Source organism: Toxotes jaculatrix, chromosome 6, assembly GCF_017976425.1.
Source record: "Toxotes jaculatrix isolate fToxJac2 chromosome 6, fToxJac2.pri, whole genome shotgun sequence".
NCBI classification, from domain to species: Eukaryota; Metazoa; Chordata; class Actinopteri; family Toxotidae; genus Toxotes; species Toxotes jaculatrix.
The window spans coordinates 2781201-2802341 of NC_054399.1; the positions used below are offsets into that span (position 1 = coordinate 2781201).

The following is a 21141-nucleotide window of genomic DNA, read 5'->3' on the forward strand; positions in this document are numbered from 1 at the left end:
AGGAAGTGTAGTTGGACTGTGGAACAACACAGACGGCTCGGGTCACTGGACGTGTCTAAAAGCAAATTATTATCATAATAATAATTATTAAACGCGTTAGTCCCGTCGGTCTGGAAATATGACAGAGTTCTTGTTAAAGATAAGAAACAGCGTGGCGGAGAAAAAGAAAGCCCCTGTCGCTCAGGGCGACTTGCAGAAGTGCGGTTTAAGAGGTACGGAGGCTCGTTAACTTAGTAATGTAACGCTGAAGTCTTTAACTTAACGCGCAGTTGTCTTCATTCATTTAGGACAGGTTTGCCTGTGTTTAGACTGTATTTAATCTGTCTTAACCGCCGTCTAAGTTTTGTCCTATCAGACAGAATAATGTCCATGGTTCTCCGTCTTGGCTTCTCGTTATTTACATTAGATTATTCCGTTTTTTAGTCCCACCGAGCCCCAGTGGTTAATTGTACCGTTATATCCTCGCAGGGATACAGCTGAGACCCTACCAGCTGGACGGAGTGGAGTGGTTAACTCAGTGCCTGAAGAACCAGCAGGGATGCATCTTAGGAGATGAGATGGGATTAGGAAAAACCTGTCAGGTATGAGGTCCATCAGTCAGCCCTCTAATTTATAACAGTGGTACATGGAAATGTTTTTTGTGTGTTTGTTTTAACACATATGAATGGCAGATCATTTCAATGGCAATTGTGACTAATACAATTACAAGTATATTGTTTTATTTCATGGCTGTTCCCCTGCATTTCTCCAACAAAAAACAAAAACAACAACAAAAACACTAACTAATGGGCCTTTTATTCACAGGAGACATTTTGACATGTGGTAGTAGGAATCGTAATCGATTTATAAAATTGTGATGGGCATTTTTAACTCCTGAGTAAAAAGATGTCAGGACTGCAGTTTGTATGTCAAGAATTCCTAATCATAATTTGTTCCTTCAGACGATCTCTCTGCTGCTGTACGTGTCAGGAGCTCTTAAGAAGAAAGGTCCGTTTTTAGTCCTGAGCCCGCTCTCCGTCCTGGAGAACTGGCGAAAAGAGTTGGAATGGTACGGTCACATTTACATTCGAATCTACATCCATTTTTTTGTATTTAAATTGCGGGCCTGTGTGTGACACCATCCAGTCCAAACTACAGTACATAAACTTGTGTTTTACACGGCTATAGCTTCGCCCCGGCTCTGACTGTGCTGTGTTACAAGGGAGACAAAGAGAGACGTGCTGAGATTCAGAGAATGGCAGACACACAGGACGTCCACGTTCTTCTCACTACGTATGAGGTCTGTGGCTATTTTCTGAAAACAAAATGATCCTAAGTTTCATCTTTGTTAAAACTGACATGTTTTTGAAATTGTCATTTCCAGCTGTGTCTCAAAGATACCGCGTTCTTAAGACGGTGAGTGTGATCTGAATACATACATGTCATTAGAAGTTTTGAATGGATATGTCATTACGCACACCATACCAAACCTTATTTCAGGGATTTGAAATAAGGTTTGCTTGTTTACATAAAGGGACATTACCAGTGAAGACCATGTTCATAAACACTGAACCAAGCAAATCCTGCTTTAACATACTGTAGGTACATCTGAGTGAAACGATGCCTTAACACACACAGCAGTCAGCTATGAATGTATTCGAGTGCTAGACATTGGTATTTCATTTGCATAATGATGATCACATGACGCCTGTAATGGTAAGTTTTCATCGTTTAATTCAGTATTTCCATGCACTTTCTCTCTCTGTTCTGCAGGTGGAAGTGGAAGGTACTTGTAGTAGACGAGGCTCATCGACTAAAGAATCAGAACTCACTCTTGCACAAAACCTTGACAGAGGTACAGAGAGCTGCACCTGGCTTTGTCTGCTTATTAAGTCTTATTAAGTCACCTCATTTCTTAGCACCGGTTAACTCAGTTTGTCTGTTTCTTCTGTAGTTTTCAGCAGAGTTCAGAGTCTTGCTGACAGGGACGCCCATCCAGAACAACCTGCAGGAGCTCTACTCTCTGCTGAGCTTCATTCAGCCCAGCATCTTCACCGCTGATGCAGCGGAAGACTTTATCAACTCTTACTCAAATGTTCAAAGTCAGCCTGCTCTTGGTATGATACATAATTGTTGTATAATAATGAGTGGAATGTATTTGTCATTTATCTGATATAGTTTACTGTGCAAACCACTAACTGAATCAACGCTCATATTCTGTGTCCAGCTGCTGAGCTGCAGAGCGTCCTGGAGCCTTTCCTGCTCCGTAGAGTCAAGTCAGAGGTGGCTGGAGATCTGCCCAAGAAGACCGAGCTGGTGGTGTACCACGGCCTGGTGGCTCTGCAGAAGAAATACTACAAAGCCATTCTGATGAAGGATCTGGGTGAGACTAACGCACTGTGGTGTGCCATTGGGACATAAATCATCATTGTCTCTGTAGCGACTTCGCAGTCCTAAGAGTCGCTGAGACAGAAGGATGGGTCCTATTGTCTGACGCGCAAAAAGATAATCAACTCGTGATAACGTGCTCTGAAATATAACCAAAGTCATCTCAGTGATCAAAGAAAATGAGCGGTCAACAAAAAACACGGTGCCCCACCCGCCCTCTCTCTCTCTCAAACAAAAAAAAAACAATCGAAGAATCCAATCCTCCATCAACCAGACAGTCGTTCTCAATTAACAACCAGCAGCCAATACACAAGCCGCGATCCTTCCATTAACCAGACAATCGTTCCCAATAAACAACCAGCAGTCAACATACAGGCCGCAGTCCCTCCATTGATACGCGGCCTCCACGCGCACATCCACAGGTGAGCTCACCTGGCTGTAGTTCGCTTTGACAGTGGCTCCACAAACAGCGACTTTCACAAACAGCGCCTACCTCCATACTTTGTCTCCGGTGTCTGTGTTTCATCCTCTTCCTCTTGGTTTCGGCTCCGTCAGATGCTTCCGACTGTGGCTGTGATTAATGCCTTGTTTTCGTTGACAGCGACCTCGCGGTCCTAAGAGCCGCTACAAAAAATCCACTGAGACTTCGAACCTAAATTTAACAGTTTATTAACAAACAAAAGATAATCAACTCATAATAACGTGCTCTGAAATATAACCAAAAATAATCTCAGTGATCAAAGAACATTATCGGCGTCCCACCCGCTCTCTCTCTGTGTCTCAAACAAAAAAAGCCAACAGGTGATATCAACTACCATACACGCCCACAACCATGTGACCCACTATCCCCCCAATCAACATGGTCACGTAAACGATATCCTAATAAACAAAAAACAAACAAACAATATCCCTTAACCTTACTACTAATAAAAATACATAATACATTCATGGCTCCCACAGTCTCAGTCACTCACAGTCACCTCTCATGAATCTTGGCTTTCAGAGGCTTTTGGAAATGAACAAGGCAACAAGACCCGGCTGCTGAACACCTTGATGAACCTTAGAAAGTGCGTCAACCATCCATACCTGTTTGATGGTGAGATGTGTTCAAAGGACTGATCTCGGTTATTGCAGATGGGATATAGAAGCATTTCGTTATACGTGTTTTCCTGTTTCTGGTCAGGGGTGGAACCAGAGCCCTTTGAGATGGGGGAGCATCTCATTGAAGCCAGTGGGAAGCTTCGCCTTCTCGACAGCTTGCTGAGCTCCCTGCACAAGGGGTTAGTCCATCTGCTTGTTATATGTCTCCACCTGCTGGCAGGGTAGGCTCAGTGTGACTGCTGCTACATGATTGGGGAGGTGTGGTAAAAAGTACTGATCACTTCGAGTACTTACATACACTTTCCGTCAAGTTTTAAGTCACATATTCCCTGATAAACGCTTCATTTCTCTTTCCTTGTGTGCGAGCGAAGGGGCCATCGGATCCTGCTGTTCTCTCAGATGACCAGGATGCTGGACATTCTTCAGGATTACATGGAGTACAGAGGTGAACGAGGAGGGTGACTAGGCCGTGTAATAGTTGTAGTGATTTCAAAGTCTAACATATATTTAATATTTTAATAGTCCAGCGCCTTCTACCACATTTCACCTTATGCCTCTAAATTCACAGGCTACGCTGTTCTTTAATCTACCTCCTAATCGCAATTTAACAATTCAACTTTTTGTTTTTTCTACACAAATAAGTCCTAAATTGAGTTTTTCTGTTCAGGTTATAGCTATGAACGTCTGGACGGGTCTGTCCGCGGGGAAGAACGGAATCTAGCAGTGAAGAACTTCAGCAGCCAAGATATATTCGTCTTTCTGCTCAGCACTAAAGCAGGTGACTGAAACCCTGGCGTGTGCGCAGGAGGGGAAACTGTGACCTTGTTACGCGTGCGATTAGCATGAACATCGTCAGGTGTCAGTAGTGTTTATATTGTGCTTGTTCATGCAAATCGTCGTTGTCCTGCACGTCACAAACATCTTCATTAGTCTTATTCGTCATATAAATGTTTCATCGGTACTGACAGGACAGTTTTGGAATATTTGCCAGTTTCTGCACTAAGAGAGGTAAAGGGCTGTGGTGGAGGTAAATATTTATGATGCTGCAGGTGATGCTGTAAGAGATGCATCTTCCAAACAACACCGGCAAGTTTGTAGATAACAGTAATTTTGTCAAAGTCAACAGCAACTGAGCTGCAATTGCAAGCTTTTCTGCATATCTAAACCCACTGCAGGGTTCGTAGAATTAGCTGTGAGAGGAAAGGGGACTGATTACACGGAGATAAGAGCTGCGGCAGGATGACACGCTGGTGTGAATAAGGCCGGCGCTCTCTCTTCTTTCTCTTCTTCATGCACAGTGTGAAACTAGGCAGAAAGAAACCCTGTTTCCTGTCACAGCTGATCACTGAGTGAAAAAGCTTGAAAATAAAAAGCGTGAACTCTTATCAGACATGTGCTCTGGCTTCTTCTCGACCTGTGTTTGCAGGGGGCGTGGGCATGAACCTCACAGCTGCTGACACTGTCATTTTTGTGGACAGTGACTTCAACCCTCAAAATGACTTGCAGGCTGCCGCACGCTGCCATCGGATTGGTCAGAACAGGTGACGTGTGTGAAAAATGATTCAGAGCAGTGAACAACAACCAACTGCTTCATTGATATCAACTGTTCTTTTTTAAATCCACTATCACGCATCCCGAATTAACACAGGTGCAAAACTAAATTGCGGCGGAGCCCCTTAAACCTTTGACTGACTGTGACTTACTACAGGCCTGTGAAGGTGATCCGCCTCCTGGCCAGAGACACCGTGGAGGAAATAATGTTCGCTCGTGCTGTGTCCAAGTTGCACCTCACCAACACTGTCATTGAAGAAGGTCGTTTCTCTTTACTGGATCAGGCACAGTCAGCTACAGCAGGACTGCAGGTTTGTGTGAAATCACACACACTGTAGTGTGTATTCTTTGAATCCTGCAGTCCCTTCGTTTCTGTCTTCACGTTTATACAATAGCCCTGCAGTTGTCTTTGTTTTCACCACTTCTCCTCACCATTCATCTTTCCTTCCTCACACAGCTCAGTGAGATCTTGAAGTTCGGGGTAGATAAGCTGCTGTCATCAGAAGAGAGCTCTATACAGGATGTGAAACTAGAGAAGATCCTCGGTCCGTCACATGACGGCCAGTGGTTGGATGAGGAAGACTCCACCTCACTCAGAGAAGAAGAAGAGGAGGAGGAGGAGGAGAACGGCTCTGAATCTGACGGACAGAGTATGTTTTATTACCCAGTGACCACTTTAAAATCTCAAACCACTATGGTTTTGTTTGTATGTGCCAAGTATTCAGTTCTTTTACTTTTGGTTGTCGCCCTGCAGACACCAGCACACATGAAAACACACCACAGTTTAATCTACATCCCACATATTTACTTTCACTTACTGTGCTGGTGATAAATGATTGCACTCACCATCACACTGTCCCGTCCACCCATCAGACCACATGTACTACTTTGAGGGCAAAGACTACAGTAAGGACCCCAGCGCTGACGACCACAGGGCCTTTGATCGTCTGTTGGAGGAGCAGCTCGCCCAGTTTAAGAAAGCTGCAGGAGAAGGACGAACTCTGCGGCACAAAGCTGGAGTAAGATTCTGTCTCCTTTACTTCCAGCTGAGGGAGACGTGCGTATTTTTAAACTGAAAACATTGAATTTGTTCATTTTGTTCAACACATATAAGATCAAAATCATGATTCACTTTGTGTGTTTTGGACTCCAAACTGCAGCTCTGTCATAAATAAACAAACACAATGCAGGCAGTAAGCACACACTATAAAACCACTGATCATAAAAAAAAACATAAAACCTCAGACAGCAGTATAAATTACTCCACACCAACACATTTAAATGTCACTTCATGGTGTTTAAAGTCTTTTTACAGACAGAAATGTGTGAGTATCCGAACAGGATCAACCTGCAGCAGGGGCTGTGTGTCTGAGTCTGGTTTGCAGCCTTGCAGTTCCACTGGAGCTCAGTTTGCAGCTTATCAGGTGAAGCTAGCTAAAACGAACGCAGTCTAATACAACAGCTCCACACACTGCAGCCTGTATTCGATGCAGCAAATGTCTGTTGTTGTCTTTTGCCCCATTTGCCCCAAGTGTCCTGTGTTATCGGTATCTGAGACAAATGTAAAGGAGAAGATGAACGAAACTTAACACTAGCACTTGGTCTGGTAAACAGCTTTTATTTAGGGCACGATGGTTGATGTAAAAACCACTGAATTAGGCCATGTTCATACCTGTAGCTTGGTTCCCTTGGTAGGCAGCAAAACAGAAAATGACAGTTTGATGACTTGCTTCAGTTTGTTTTGGTAATGATATTGTCACGCACACACATGTCCCCGGTTCACATGGACCAACAGTGTAAGACACTAAAAATACACCTGCAGCGTGGGAACGTTTGTGAGGCCTAAATATAGGTTATTACATTTAACAGTACATTACAAACAAAGACCTTCTCTCCCCAGCAGGACAAATCAGTTCTCCCAAACTTCTTTTTTCTTAATTTATTTTTCATAGCACATGTGACAGAACAGCTGTGGCTGTTGGATTTTCTGTGTTCATACCCAGGTGTCATTGTTAGTAGCCCCTGAGATTCCAACAAGGAAGAGGAAACCTCTTACTGCGGTGGAGCTGGAGCTGAGGCGTCAGAGGAGGGAGGCGGCTGCTGCCAAAAGAGCCGCGATCCAGGAGGACATGAAGAAGAAGCAGCAAGAGAAGAAATACAAGAAAAAGTAAAGATGTGTCAATCAGCTCAGGGTTTCAAACTCAGCGTCTCCACCCACTGAGACGGACGTCTCTGACACCGTCGTTTTTCCTTTTATTTGGTGTGTTTGTTATGTTGTGCAGAATGGCATGGTGGGAGTCCTGCGGCTACAGATCACTGTGCCTGCAGTCTGTGGACAGTGAAGAAGACGAGGACGAGGAGGACGACGGCGGCAGCGTGTTCTCCACAGACTCTGACAGCACAGCTATCCACTATGTCCTGGGGGATGTTACTCATCCGCATGCTGCTCAGGGAGATGCTATCATCGTCCACTGTGTTGGTGAGGACTCTGAGTTACTGTAGCAACATGTCAGTTTGTATGACGGACAGATAAATAGACAGTGCCTCTTCTTTTACAGTATGTCTTGTAGTGATCAAAGTAATGATGTTTGTGTAGATGACTCGGGTCACTGGGGCAGAGGAGGCCTGTTTACTGCTCTAGAGGTGCGGTCAGACGAACCACGGAAGCAGTATGAGTTGGCTGGCAAGATGAAAGGTACGATTATCCTTTATTCCAACGAAGACTCGTACTCATAAACATCCTTATCTGTGGGATCTGGTTGAGAGCGAAGCAGATAAATTACAAATTAAAGTGTGAACACATGATTTGTTTCAGATCTGGACCTTGGAAACGTGTTGCTCTTCCCTATCGATGACAAACAGTCCAGACCAGATGGCCAGGATCGAGTAGGTTTCTGTTTCAATGAAGCTCAGGCTGCACAGAGAGTGTGCATGAACACTGCACGAAGCTCTGCTGCCTGGAAACACTTGTTTGTTTTCTGATACATGCTGCTTTTTTTTTTTTGCAGTTTTAGTGATCGACAGTGTGACACACAAGTTTTGAGTTTAGGTGTGATGACCGAATTGTGGAGATGTGGCAGTGTAACAACTGATAAAACTGTGACAATGATAAGATTATGCCTGAACCTGTTTTCAACATCCTTCCTGTCACCTCAGCTGGCCCTGATAGTGGCACAGCAAAGAGACAGAGCCAATAACTTGTCTGGGATCCTTCTGTCTGCTCTGGACGGAGGTTTGAAGAAGATTTATGCTGCAGCCAAAAGACACAAAGGTACAGTAAACTGCTGAATCATCAGTGATCAACTGGTAAAATCAAAACATTCTTCCTTTAACACTCTGATAATTAAGGCTCCCTGCACGAGGACAGAGAGAACAGAGGGACTGACTGTGTTTGATAATTGCTAGACTTGACTGACAAGATATGCAGGACATGCTGTGTATTACGTTGGAGACACTTGTGTGTGCACAGACATTCTTGCAAACACAAGAAGAACAACCCGTGAGAGAGGAATTTGATTTCCCTCGGGTTCTTCTGCACAGGAGATGTACTGATTAGAGCAGCGTGCACTAAAATCCCACGCTCCAGTGTTTGTTCATGTCGGTGATGAAAAACTGCTCCTTTAGCTGCTGACAGTCGCCCCACATTCATTTCTCCTTGACTGAAGTGTAAACGTGGCAAATGCAGGAGGTAACAGTGAAGCTAACCCTTACTGACACTTGCTCTGCCCTCTGTGTCTTTTTCCCGCAAAGCAAGTGTTCATCTTCCTCGCATCGGTCACTCCACCAAAGGCTTCAACTGGTACGGCACCGAGCGACTCGTCAGGAAACACTTGGCCTCCAGAGGCGTCCCCACGTTCATGTATCTTTTACAGTTTTCGACAGAAAAAAAAGTTGTTATATTTGTCAGAGTCTGTCATCTGAACAAGGTGGAGTCATTTTCCCTTAACGTGGCTGAAAGATACTATCACAGCAGAGCTGCCAAGAATACAGCCACACCTCAGGCATCCACCTCTGCCACCTCAGCGTTACCGTCCCCCCCCGAGACACAGGTGCTTCACTCTGATGACGGGACGCAGGCAGAAACCGCGGGCCCCTCTGCTCCTGTCCAGACCCGCGGCCCCGCAGATCTCCCCAGTTTCATGACGGGAGTCCGTGTGTTTTTCTACAACCTCCCTGCATCAGAGAGGAAGAGGCTGGCCCGCTACCTTATCACATATCCTTCCTCTTAGACTGGGCGTTTACATCACAGCTAGTTGTTTATAGTCAGATGGATTTAAAAACAAACGTTCATTAGCAGGAGACATGCTTACACCCACAGCTGTGTGTGTGTGTGGGGGGGGGGGGGGAGGGAGGGGGGGGGGTGAGAAGGGAAGAGGGTGAAATACAGTTGAGTGTTAAAACTATAAGTTGTCAAAATGTCATCAGTCCTTAGCTGCAGTGCACGTATGATGGAGATGAGGACGATATGATGAGTGCGGAGGTCACACACATAGTTGCGGAGGTGGAAAACAACATCCACTCACTGGTTAGTATCGTTATGAGGTTCACTGATTGTGGTCTGACCTCTGACATACACTCGCAGAGCAGTTTATTAGGAACACATACTAATACTGGGTAAGTTCCTCCCTTTGCTCTTTAAACTGTTTCAGTTCCTCGTGGCACAAGATGATGGAAACTTTCGTCAGGTCAGTTTTGAGCCTGTGTCCACTGCAGCCTGAGATCTGTTCCTAACTGACAGGTTAACAGAGTGGTTATCTGAGTTACTGTAGCCTTTCTGTCAGCTCCAACCAGTCTGACCTCTGACCTCTCTCATCCACAGATCTGCTGTTCACTGGATGTTTTTTTTAGTTTTTTGTACCATTCTGAGTCTGTTGTGTGTGAAAATCCACAGAGTTCAGCAGTTTCAGAAACAGACCAGCCTGTCTGTCAGTGACAGTAACGTCACGCTCAGAGTCATGGACTCACATTTATCCCCTCATTCTGATGTTCGATGTGAACATTAACCGAAGCTCCTGATCTGTGTCTGTGTGATTTTATCCTTGGCACTGCTGCCACATGATTGGCTGATTGGATCATGTGTTCCTGATAAAGTGCTCAGTGAGTGTACATCACAGTTTAATATTTATTTTCCAGTGTTTTGTAGAAGGAAACTGACATCGCGGTAGATTTTAAAGCAAAGCAGCTTGAGATGATAAACCCAGCAACAGAACAGGACGACAGTTTGGAATTTGACCCTGTGATGTGTGTGTGAGCAGGAGCTCCAGGATCTGGTGCGTCAGTACACTCAGGCGGTCCCGGTGCGGAAGGCCTGGCTGGAGTCCTGCTTCTCCAAACAACGAAAAGTCAACACTGCACAGTTCATACATGTGCTCAGATAACGCTCATCCTCCGGTGTCCTCATCGTTTTAAAATGATCCTTTTTGGATGAAACTCTGTTGACTGCTGGAAAATGCACTGACTGAGTTTCAGGAACAGATTCTGCTGATTGATTTATAAATGAAATAAACGAAGTAAACAAACGAACAGGTTTGTGTTGACTCTTGTGCCAGGATACATTTTTCCTCTGCAGGAAGCCTTAACCAGGGTTTGAGTAATAAACCCAAAGTCATAAATCCAGCAAACACACACACAGACACACACACACACACACACAGACACACACACACACACACACACACACACACAGACAAACACACACACACACAGACACACACAGACTTTAGGTAAAAGGCGGGGTTTGTGTGCGGGGCGGAGCAGCTCAGCGGTAAACTACAGAGCGAACTGAACCTTCAGTGTCAACATTTTTCATTTTTCTCGGGGACGCGACAAAAAAAAGCGACACCTGTCAATTTACCGTCCGCTGAAAGCGTGTTTTACCGTTGAACAGGTAAATTTGTGACGTTGTGAAGTGGCCGCCGCGCGCGGAGCGGAGCGGAGCGGAGGCAGCTGTCGCACAGCGCGGAGGTGAAAGCAGCGACGGTGAGTTCACTTACACAACACGTTACCTGCTTATTTACTTTGACAGTTAACGTGTATGAAGTGCGGTGTTGGTCTGTGCGAACGTCTGACGCTGGTTTACAGGTGAGTCATTAGCGGTTATTAAACCTTTATTAACATGTTATTTTAAATATAACCTGTATTATAACCTGTAATTATGATGATTCGTTACCTGGGCAGAAAAGACGCTGCTCGCCGCCTCAAACTTAAACCCTGTTTTACAGAAACGCAGGTCACAGTCTGAAAAAAAAAAAAAAACCACCACTGAACATGATGATTGGAGGCTCATTTCTTTAGAGCTGTGCGTTAAAGCGAACATTGTCAGCACGAAATAAAAGCAGACGGAGGTAAATCTGGGTCAGCTTTAGTCACAGTGGAAAGTGCAAACAACGGTATGTGTGTGCGCGACCACAAAGAGGCTTTTAATGACTGTGTATTTACATTTACAGGAACTATCAGGAGTGTACAGGAAGGTAAACCCACCTAAACTGAGGTTACACAGTCCTAAATTCATGTTAAGTAGCTTTGTGTTGTACAGAGTCGTATGTGGGCATTTGTAAGCACATTCACCTTAAAAAAAAAAAAAAAATCCAATTACTTAACTGAAAATAGTTCAAAGGCGTTTGAATGTCTTTGTTAAACGAGGATACAATCATGATCATTTTTAATAATCTTTTAACCAAATAGTTTTATCTTTTGGAAGTTTTGTGGTTTGACTCCTCTTGTTCCTGTTGGTGTGAGGCATCTTCTTCTCATTCCCACATATGTGTTAGTTTATCTCCTGAGTATTAACCAGCACACATTTAGAGAAAAGTCCCCTGTGTGGGAGACACTTTGTCATATCTTCTCACGCAAATCAAAAAGTCACCAGCAGAAGTGTGGGCTGTTATAAGAAAATTGTGATGAGGCTGGGTTTTTTTTTTGGTTTTTTTTGCCCGGTCAGTTTTATCGGCTGACACCTGTGTTTGACAGAATTTCAGGTGCAGCTTAAACCAAACACACATGGACGTCAGGAGGAAGAGTCCCAATGATGCTGCCAACTTCAGTTTACTCGGCTTCAACACCAAATAGGTGAGCGTGACGACAACTACGCTGTTAGACCGTACAGAATGCAGCACACACAACACAACACAACACAACACAACCCACCGTGCTGTTGTTTTACTGCTGTGTGTTTGTGGTGATGTGGATGGAGTTTTAACCACCCACAGATATCTCACTTTGATAAGAAATTATTAAAAAAAAAAACAGAGCACTGTTCCACGACATCTTTGTCTTTAACAATAAATCAACAACATGACGATGCGACAAAATGTCTCTCTCGCTCACAGTCACATCAGCCAGCTGAGCAGATACCTGAGCAGCCACCACAACACGCCTGAAGAGGACGATGAGACCATGAGCACCGAGGAGAGAGAAGCCACGGTTGCTCACAAGCCGGACTCCGCCCCAAAGCACGATGGCCACCACCCTCTTCCGGAGCACAGCACCTGCACCAGCGCCGACGACTCCCTGTTCAGCAGACGGGGGCTGGACACAGAGCAGGAACACAAACACAGCCACACGCTCCCTCAGCCTGGCCCGAGCTACTGCTCCTACCAGCCCCCTCGCAGCTTCCCACCTGGGTACAGTCAGCCCACTCCATTCCCCAGTCAGGCTGAAGGGCCTTGGCTACACCCGAGCTTTGCCAGCAGCTGGTCGGGGTATCCCAACAGCCTGCCGTCCTACGTGAGCCAGAAAGATTACTCCAGCTCTTCTGGAGAGAGCTGCCTCTCCAAGTACAAGTTCCTGTCCCTCCCCAGCGGACACAGCACCAGTATGATCAGCTTAGAGCAGCCGCTGTCTTTGCGCTCCAACCCGCCTTCGGCCGAGTTGTGTCACCATACCTTATCTCCGTACTCGTGCTCGCCCCAGGGAGCCGCCTGCTGCGCTCAGTGCCCGGCAGACACCTTCAACAGGGGGCACGTGGTCAGCAAACACCTCGGGCCTCAGTACCACCCAGCACACAGCCCACACTGTGAGTGCGTCCATCTGTTAATCACCTCTGACTCAGGGTCACACAGTAAACCAGTGATGTTTTCATCATGCTACAGAATCATACGCAGGAAGCTCATTAAGGATTTTTCTTATTTAATATGAACTGTTTCAGATCCTGGTGACTGCAGACTTCCTGGAGCTGGATACACACAGATGTGAGTTGTTGTTATTATTGTTGTTGTTAGAATTCGGCCTCACAGTAGAGACATTAGAGTCTCACAGCACGTGTTGCAATTTAAAATAATCTCTAACTCAATGCAGTGGCCGCAACGCTCCAGCGAAAGAGAAGCACTCTCCTTACGGCACCATGCTGTCTCTGGAACAGAGTGAGTGTTGACGATCAGATCACTGACCGAGCTGCTGTCCGCTCCTGTCATTACTTCTACATTTACGTTTGTTTCTCTTGACTGCAGGGAGAGTCTTTGTCACGTACGAAGCTGACAATGACAAGCACGTCAACGAGATCATCAACTTCGTTGCTCTGTTGCGACACAATGGCTTTGATACGCACGTATGTACAGGGTTTTTTTTTTTTGTTTTTCATGTTTTAGCACAGGAAGTGTTTGGTAAAAACTGCACTGTCCTACAGAAGCAGAGAGCTGCAGCTCCAGAGCAGCTGGAGTTGAGAGAAAAAGGGTTAAACTATAACAGATGGATAGGCTGTTTGCAGTTCCTATATTTTTCGCTTTAACACATTGAAGTCAGCGGTTAACCACAGCAAAACTGTCAATTCCTGAAGAGTCAGATGCTGCGCTGGCACTTTCTGCTGTTCTGTGAATCCAGCATGAGACGAATTACCTTTATTAGCAGAACTAGTTTAACTGTTTTTGTTCTTTATAACTGGGTTTAGCGTCTGCTTCATTTACATATATTTATAATAGTTAAGGGGCTTTAGTCAAGGCCAGCTGTGGCTACCTCGAGCTAGCTTTATAGATTTGTCTCTTTTCCTTTAGCTTGGTAGGTAACTGGTTTGAAAACACGCTGTTTTCTTTGCTATTATACATTTCTAAAAAATTATATGTCACATATTACATGGTAAAATAAATGTCAACAAGCTTTTGGTCTTAACTAAATTTTGTCAATACAGGATGCAACAAAACTGAGTACACCTGTGTGTAATATCTCTGACATGTTAAATGATTCAGAGCAGTTTTGACCTGAGTTCCACACGGAGCCGCCTGGACTGAGCTCAGGGGTTAGGAGGAGTAGGAGGAGTCATGCTTCTAAAAACAAGACGCAGAGGCCGCCCTCCAAAAATGACGCCACACACAGTTCGCTCATTACACAACCTTACTTTGAAAACATTCGGCACTTTCAGTGCAAATTTGTGTACCCACATCCTGAATGAAAAGATGAGCTCCAGTCTCAAGAAGCTTTACAAGAGAGGAATTTTCTGACACGACAATGATCCCGAATACGCTGCCAAAAAACACGTTTTTAAAGAAGAAAAAAGTGAAAACTACAACGTGGCCAAGACTTGAACCCAGTAGAAAACTTTTAGAGTCTGTTAAAGCAGAAGGTAGAACAGAAAACAACAAAACGTCTGTGGGAAACAGCAGAACAGACCAGTATCATCCATGTCAACTCTGTCATCATCAAGGTGGACATTCATAACATTTAAAAAAGAAAAAGAAAAAAGAAAGGATGAAGGGTGTGCTACTGTTTTCTGATGTGATTGCTCTGACCTCCGACGTCTTTTTGTGTTTCAGATTGACATTTTTGAGCAGCAGCTCAGGAGTATAAGCAAGATAGACTTCATGGAGCGGTACCTCAGTGAGGTAAATACAATCCAATTTTTCTAAGTGAATAAAAATAAGAAGCTAAAACCCCTGAAACGCTTTTAATGTTAAAATGCGGCAAACTGGGGAATGTGTTGCATCATCTTTCGCTCTTTCTGTCTGCAAGAGGGGACAGGTTTTATTTATGTGCAGTACGAGAATGAAACGGGTAGATCTGTTGACAAACAGTCAGTGGCTGTGTTGTTCCCCTCACGCAGAAAGACTACCTGATCATCATCATCATCAGTCCCAAGTACTATGAGACAGTGACAGCGTCGCCTGTTGGCCTGGAGAACGACGAGAGGACCTTCAACACCGTCTACATACACAAACAGGTCAGAGTCCACAATCAGTCCAAATGCAGACTGAGATACTTACTTTAAAATTAGCTTTAGCTTTGTTCATGTTTTTAATTCTGTTTTTTTTTCTCTGTGTTTTTCAGCTCCAGAGTGAGTTCATCCAGAATGGAAGCAAGAATTTCAGATTCATTCCTATTTTGTTCCCTGGGGCGAAAAAGGTTAGTGTTAGAGTGAATGCATGTACGCGCTGACGTGCCTGTAAACGTGTGATTATGCAGTTCATTACGCCGGGAAACACATGCTGTGATTGCTCTGATCTGAACCCCATGCACCTCAACGGTCTCATAACCTGCTCGTTCTGCTGCGTGTTTTTTATGACCACAGTGTCACATCCCTAACTGGCTTCAAAACACAAATGTGTACGGATGGCCTCGCGATCGGGACGACATTCTGCGGCGGCTTATGAGGGTCGAGAAGTATAATCCACCTCCGATCGGGGAGCTGCCAACCATTGTTTCCATCCCCATATGCTCCGACCTGGACTGAAATCCAGAACTTTCTCTCCTGAGAGGTACTGCTCATGTCTGAGGCGAATGGGGACTCGTGTGCATGATGTTTTATGTTACTTCGACTGTGACTGTGTAGAGATTGTAAATTGTTGTAATGTGCAGGGTGCTGTGTGAACCTTTCTCCTGGGATATGTTGCATTATTGTTATTAGTTCCTTCAGTTCGATGTTGGTGTAAAATTCAGGCATAGAGATTTTTCACAAGCTTTGTGGTCTCTGCAGCTTGTCAGCGCGCGTCACGCTGCATGTTTGTAACCTCAGCTCCTCCCTTCCTCTTTGACAACATAGTTCAAAATTTATGGACCGTAAAATTTGAACACGTCCTTGCATATGAAAGATTTTTGACACTCACACTTGTTTGTGTTGCATAATTAAACATGGAACAGATTAATGATTAATAATCTGATGACTGCATATTTACAGTAGACCTGCAGGGCTCTCATGTAAACACTGACAGATATTCTCTCTGGTACACGCTGCCTCAGTCGTATCATCTCTCTTATTGCAGCGTCTGTAATGCAAACAGCTGGATGGAGTTAGAAAAAATAACAGACGCAGCAGTGACAAAAAAATGACTGTTTTTGGTGCATGATAGGTATTGTTTAAATAGAAGACAGGTTTAGATTTGTTTAGTGTGTTTTCATTTTTTGGGAAAATGTATAATTGTGATCCCAATTCTATGTTATCACAGTTACCACAAATGTTAAATTATGGCAAAAACTAGATTATTTATTTTTTCTATATAATTAAAACCTTTTTCTTTGTCATGAAAAGGTGGATTTTACTGAATAACAAGGTGCTGACTTTAACCACACTGTTGCTTTTGCCAGTTTTACTACAACTCACGAGCCGCTGGTGCACCACAGCACCAGGCGTGATTTAAACCAACAGTGCACCTAATTCAAGTTCACAGACTCCTCAGTATACGGAAACAAATGAAACCACTGAAACCAACATGGTACAATATTATGTGAAGTGCACAGTGTTTGTAATTGTAAAAAGAAAAAAAAGCCATAAAGCAAATAAAACGTATTGTAGTCATTCGAGTACAAAATAATCAAACACCAGGCAGAAGCTGATGTTGGAGATATTTTGGATTTTGTTTCTGCACTGGAATCGTTGGTGGATTTCTTTTAAAACTAAATGTTCAAAACTGTTTTAATTAAAATTCAGACAAATAACGCTGCAGTGTTGAATGGTGTGCTTGCAGGTGACGGCGGAGCAGGGTTAAGTTTGCGATGCAGACCGAAACACTGACATCTCATCTGGGAAACAAACACGTCGTGAAGCGTTTATGAAGCAAACTTGACAGTAAACCACAGACAAGCAGAGACCTGAGACGGGTTTGCCTGCAGGGCGATGTGGGCATTTTTCAAATAGTGAGCTGCATTTTTGAGCCATGACAAGGGGACGGTTTAGGCGTGTTTTGCTATTGTGACAAATGTACCAAGCACACCGGAGCTTTGGACAGTTTGTCAGAGAACTGCTCAGTTGTTTCTCTGACTTCAGGAGCAACTAAGCCTGACATCAGAGAAGCAGAGTTTCAGTAGAATGACATTGTGCCTCTCCCCAGCCTCTGGTGGCTTTTGTGGAAAGGCCCAAACAGGATGCTGTATTAAGATAACTCGCTGACACAGCTGCCTGCTCGGTGTGTGGTAGGGCTTCTCAAGAATTGGTAAGTTTAGCCTTAAATGGGTCATCACATCAGTCATCAGATATTTGAGGTAGCACACTGACACATTTAAAGAAAATGTCTGTGTGTGCAGAATGCGATGCGCTCTTCATTCTAGCGCAGGTATGAATCCTGTTTCACACGCATTCGAAACGGAACCGATAAAAACCGAAGCGCCGAGACGTGGTTTAATGGTTTTATCTTCACAAGAGGTAACACTGCAGATGTTCATACAGACATCATAAAAAAATCTGAATACAGTGTTTCATATATTCATCCATATATTGAAAAGTACATGAAATAATATTAATTTTAATAACATAACAAAAGGACAATGACATCAGTAATAAAAGTGGATTACAAAGTGACATTTTATGTAAATAACTCTTAAGAATTAGGTAACAGAAAAAAAATCAGACAGTTCCATTTTACTGTATGTAAAAACACTGAAGTGCTATTTGTTCAAAGCTAAAAAATACACTTAAAAAGCAGGAAGCGTTTTTTTTCTTTTAATTTCCTTCAAGGAAAAGTACTATAAAATAAGTTACAGTACAGTGAATTTGTCCAAACCGACTTTTGTTCCCGTCTTCCAGCCTTTTTTGAAAGCACAAACAACAGAAGTAACTCATAGAAGAGTAAAGAGATAGTTTCCTTATGAAAGGCGTCTTCTCCAAAAAGGAAACGAACAGTTGTGCTGTTGTAAGTTGTGTGCCTAGTGTGTTCATGTTTAGAAGAATAGCCGCACAAACACTTCTGAACGTGTGAAACCTTCTAATCTTCAGCATCATCTGCGCGTCACCCTGCACGTGTCCTGGTAGAAAGAACTGTTGTACTTCATGAGCTCAGAAAAATTCGACAAATACTTCATGTTAAGTCACATAATACAGAGGCAAGCTCTCATACATCGTCCGCTGGCAATGGAGGTATGTTGAACCTTGGTCTTGTGAAAAAAGCCATCTTCTCTCTGCAGACAAGAGAAAACAACACGTACTTTTATATACTTCTGTTTGAATTTTGTAAAATAAAATCACGTTACCTGGCATGTGCACACAAGTGTCTTATGTGCCAACGTCAGGACCCAAAGTGTTTTTGTGAATCTGTGTTTTCTTCGTACAGGAAGAGATTTTAAGACAGTGAAATAAAAAAAAAAACATTTTCTAATCCTGCGTCCCTGTGTGAGCAGTTATCTCTGGGTGTATGACAGAATATGTCAGAACAACATTTGTGAGAGTTTTTATGTCACGATCTCACCTGCTAACATTGGCCGTCATTTATTACCAGTCAAGAGATTCAGAACATCCCATTTTCCAAGTTTTTGTTAAAAAAAACAACAACAACAAAACAAACAAAAACAGAAAAATCATGTACATTTCATAGAAGTCATTAAGAAATGTGTTAACTTCCATCTTTCCTACAGCAAATGAAGCCTTGACTGTTAATACACACAATTCCTATAACTTCAGCTGATGACTCACACCCTCTGATTACTACATTACTACACCCTCTGATTACTACACTACTACACCCTCTGATGCTTCAGTAGGACGATACTGTCCTGCAGGAAGTGGGACTGCGAGAGTGGTGAGAGAAAGACAAGTAACAAAGGAAGACGGACTGGTTGGTCAGACGGTGGCTTCACATGATGAACACCAGCACAGTCTCCAGACCTGAACCTCATGGAGCTGCTTTGGGATGAACTGGATGGTGAACGGTGACAGCGTTGGGACGAAGTTTCTGAACAATATTTGTTTCCTTGGCAGCTGTCAATTTAAATGTTTAAATAAAACTGTGTGAAACTGTGTGAAAACGCAGGCGATCATATCGGTAACGGCAGCACATTCTGAGCGTGTTGCATTCACGGATCGCTTGCAACCCGTAAGTTAGCGTGTGGAGTTCTGACCTCCAGTAGAACTATGGGAATCTGTCTGTTCTCATGCCTGTGGGTAAAGATGAAGTGACACCGCACACATTCCTGGAAATAGGTAAAGATGAAGTGACACCGCACACATTCCTAGAAATAGGTTCAGACTGATTGACAGGTGGTGGTAACGTGCTAACAAGAACAGCGCGAGCGTGTTAACAGGTTTGTTTACATTTATAGAAAGAGTGAGGTCTGATTTATTAGTTTCTTCTTTGTGTTTTGACTCCTGATCTTAGAAAGCGAGAGGGAGGAGGCGGGAGAGGAATCCGATGATGTGATTCTATCACAGCTACGCATTCTTCTTCTCTTTAACCGGAAATGCGTCAGACGGTTAGGATGCTCTGACTTCAGTTACACTGGGATTTTAATCAGTGTGAGGGTAATAACAGCGTGGATCCCGACCTGAATGTCTGCACAGGCAGGGGCTCCTTCTGACTCTGCCCCCTCATCTGCAGAACCTCTTTGGAAGCCTTCCTCATCCTCCTCTCCACCGCCTCCTCCTGACGCTGCTCCTGCTTGCTCTGGCTGGCCTGCAGAACAACACGACAGTCAACTGCTGCTAATGGAGCGAGGCCAAATCTCGAAGTAACCATGGTCACAGTCTCACCTGTCTCTGGGCCTCTCTGAGCAGGCAGCGGAAGCGCTCGTCCCTCAGGGCCCAGTGGGGGAGCTCGGTGGCCTCCCTGGCTTGTGGCTCCTCCAGCCGCAGCTTCAGCTCTCTCAGGGCGCTCAGCTCCTCCATCAGCTGCCTCTGACGCGTCCTGCAGGCCTGGAGATCCAGCTCCAGGTCCAGGGAGGTACGGGTCGGCTGCTCCGCCAGGGAGGAGCGGTACGACTGCTGCTCACGCACACAAACACACAACTCAGAAAGCAGAAACCAAACGCGCTCTCCCGTGTACTCCTGATGGGTAACGGCGTGACTGTACCTGCTTATATCGCAGCGTCCTTCGTTCCAACGTGTTTCTGACAAAAGGTGATTTCTTTGGTAGAGTTGAGCTGTCACTGTCGCTGCGATACAACTGAGAGGAGAAATCAGTCACTTTAAAAACACAGGGCTGTCAAACCAGAAATATCAACGGCTGAGTCGTGCATGTGAGTCAACAACACTGTTGTCCACACAGACTGAAGGGCGTCGTTTGTGTTTTCCTTTACTGTGAAAACTCACCCTGCAGACGTACTGACTCCGAGCTCCAGGAGAGAATGTCTGAGAGCGAACAATAGTGCTGCCACGCATAAAGGGGGAGCCATGGCCCCAGCGTCCTCCCCTCTCTTTGGGCCGGACTCGCACCGGCTCTGGGAACAAGCCCTCTGTCATGGTGGACTTCTCCACCTGTGGATCAGCAACAAATTAGTGCACCTGTCCCACAGACTCTGCCGGTGGATAAAAGGGAGCGGCTGCACGCCGCAGACTTTACCTTTACTGTACAGACTTTGCCGCTCGTCTGATCACAGCGCCCCCCTGTGGTGATGCAGATGCCCTCTGCACACAGGCCCTCTGAGCAGGGAGCCGTGAACGCTGTGCTGTTGCTGCAGCCGCTGTCCACCGACTCCGCCTGCCAGCTCCTGCAAAATACACCCCGTCACAAAAACGCACATATGCTGGAGGCAGAAGAAGAAGAAGTGAACTTTGTGAATGACAGGAGAGAATTTGAAAAAAATGGAGTCACCTCTCAGATGCCGCCTCCCCTGGCTCGTCCTTCTTCTCGAGCCTCTGCAGCTCCAGCTCTGCGCCCCGCTCCTCCAGATGGGTGGTGGTGGTGCGGGACAGCAGAGTGCATACAGTGTCCTGTAATGTCACAGAGCAAAGCATCAAACACCATCTTCACACTGTGCACAATCCTCCGCCCTCCT

General features: G+C 44.7%; 3 protein-coding genes across 5 annotated transcripts in view; 2 read left to right on the top strand and 1 right to left on the bottom strand.

Moving 5' to 3' along the window:
• Positions 1-20: 20 nt before the first annotated feature.
• Positions 21-10532, top strand: chd1l (chromodomain helicase DNA binding protein 1-like). 2 transcript variants are annotated; one of them, XR_005894226.1, is made up of 25 exons: positions 21-212; positions 469-581; positions 942-1048; positions 1168-1279; positions 1364-1395; positions 1753-1834; positions 1934-2096; positions 2207-2362; positions 3371-3463; positions 3551-3647; positions 3840-3913; positions 4136-4246; positions 4895-5009; positions 5177-5330; positions 5477-5669; positions 5893-6038; positions 7023-7186; positions 7302-7498; positions 7616-7714; positions 7835-7905; positions 8176-8290; positions 8770-8878; positions 8978-9232; positions 9463-10116; positions 10275-10416. XR_005894226.1 is itself a non-coding variant. In XM_041040948.1 (25 exons), exons 1-25 carry the CDS (start codon positions 119-121, stop codon positions 10395-10397), a joined length of 3057 nt encoding a protein of 1018 aa, XP_040896882.1. In that variant the 5' UTR covers positions 21-118; the 3' UTR covers positions 10398-10532. The 2 variants fall into 2 exon arrangements, 1 of the variants encoding a protein (XP_040896882.1); XM_041040948.1 differs by having other exon boundaries at positions 9463-9544; positions 10275-10532.
• A 244-nt stretch (positions 10533-10776) lies between these two features.
• On the top strand, positions 10777-16698 carry traf3ip2l (TRAF3 interacting protein 2-like). 2 transcript variants are annotated; one of them, XM_041039862.1, is made up of 10 exons: positions 10777-10998; positions 11989-12087; positions 12348-13033; positions 13166-13208; positions 13315-13379; positions 13467-13564; positions 14763-14831; positions 15050-15166; positions 15274-15348; positions 15515-16698. In XM_041039862.1, the coding sequence occupies exons 2-10, from the start codon at positions 12044-12046 to the stop codon at positions 15674-15676; spliced, it is 1359 nt and encodes a 452-aa protein (XP_040895796.1). In that variant the 5' UTR covers positions 10777-10998; positions 11989-12043; the 3' UTR covers positions 15677-16698. The 2 variants fall into 2 exon arrangements, with proteins under 2 accessions (XP_040895796.1, XP_040895797.1); XM_041039863.1 differs by having other exon boundaries at positions 12357-13033.
• Positions 16699-17552: 854 nt separating this feature from the next.
• The window catches only part of wwc3 (WWC family member 3), a 31094-nt gene continuing 27505 nt past the window's right edge, over positions 17553-21141 (bottom strand). Inside the window, exons 17-23 of the mRNA XM_041039861.1 lie at positions 20958-21076; positions 20706-20853; positions 20456-20620; positions 20217-20309; positions 19898-20128; positions 19693-19820; positions 17553-18333 (exon numbers count right to left, since the gene is read on the bottom strand). Of these exons, the coding sequence (XP_040895795.1) occupies positions 18267-18333; positions 19693-19820; positions 19898-20128; positions 20217-20309; positions 20456-20620; positions 20706-20853; positions 20958-21076 (951 nt within the window). The 3' untranslated portion in view covers positions 17553-18266. The remainder of the gene's footprint in view (positions 18334-19692; positions 19821-19897; positions 20129-20216; positions 20310-20455; positions 20621-20705; positions 20854-20957; positions 21077-21141) is intronic.

What these genes read in the sequence shown, in the direction of transcription:
- chd1l (XM_041040948.1), top strand. Translation starts at nt 119, where the DNA reads ATGACAGAGTTCTTGTTAAAGATAAGAAACAGCGTGGCGGAGAAAAAG. An exon ending in CCATCCATACCTGTTTGATG is followed by an intron (nt 3,464 to 3,550) that starts GTGAGATGTGTT and finishes GTTTCTGGTCAG; the next exon opens with GGGTGGAACCAGAGCCCTTT. An exon ending in AAAACAACATCCACTCACTG is followed by an intron (nt 9,545 to 10,274) that starts GTTAGTATCGTT and finishes GTGTGTGAGCAG; the next exon opens with GAGCTCCAGGATCTGGTGCG.
- traf3ip2l (XM_041039862.1), top strand. Translation starts at nt 12,044, where the DNA reads ATGATGCTGCCAACTTCAGTTTACTCGGCTTCAACACCAAATAG. An exon ending in TCGGCTTCAACACCAAATAG is followed by an intron (nt 12,088 to 12,347) that starts GTGAGCGTGACG and finishes TCTCGCTCACAG; the next exon opens with TCACATCAGCCAGCTGAGCA. An exon ending in GGAGCTGGATACACACAGAT is followed by an intron (nt 13,209 to 13,314) that starts GTGAGTTGTTGT and finishes AACTCAATGCAG; the next exon opens with TGGCCGCAACGCTCCAGCGA.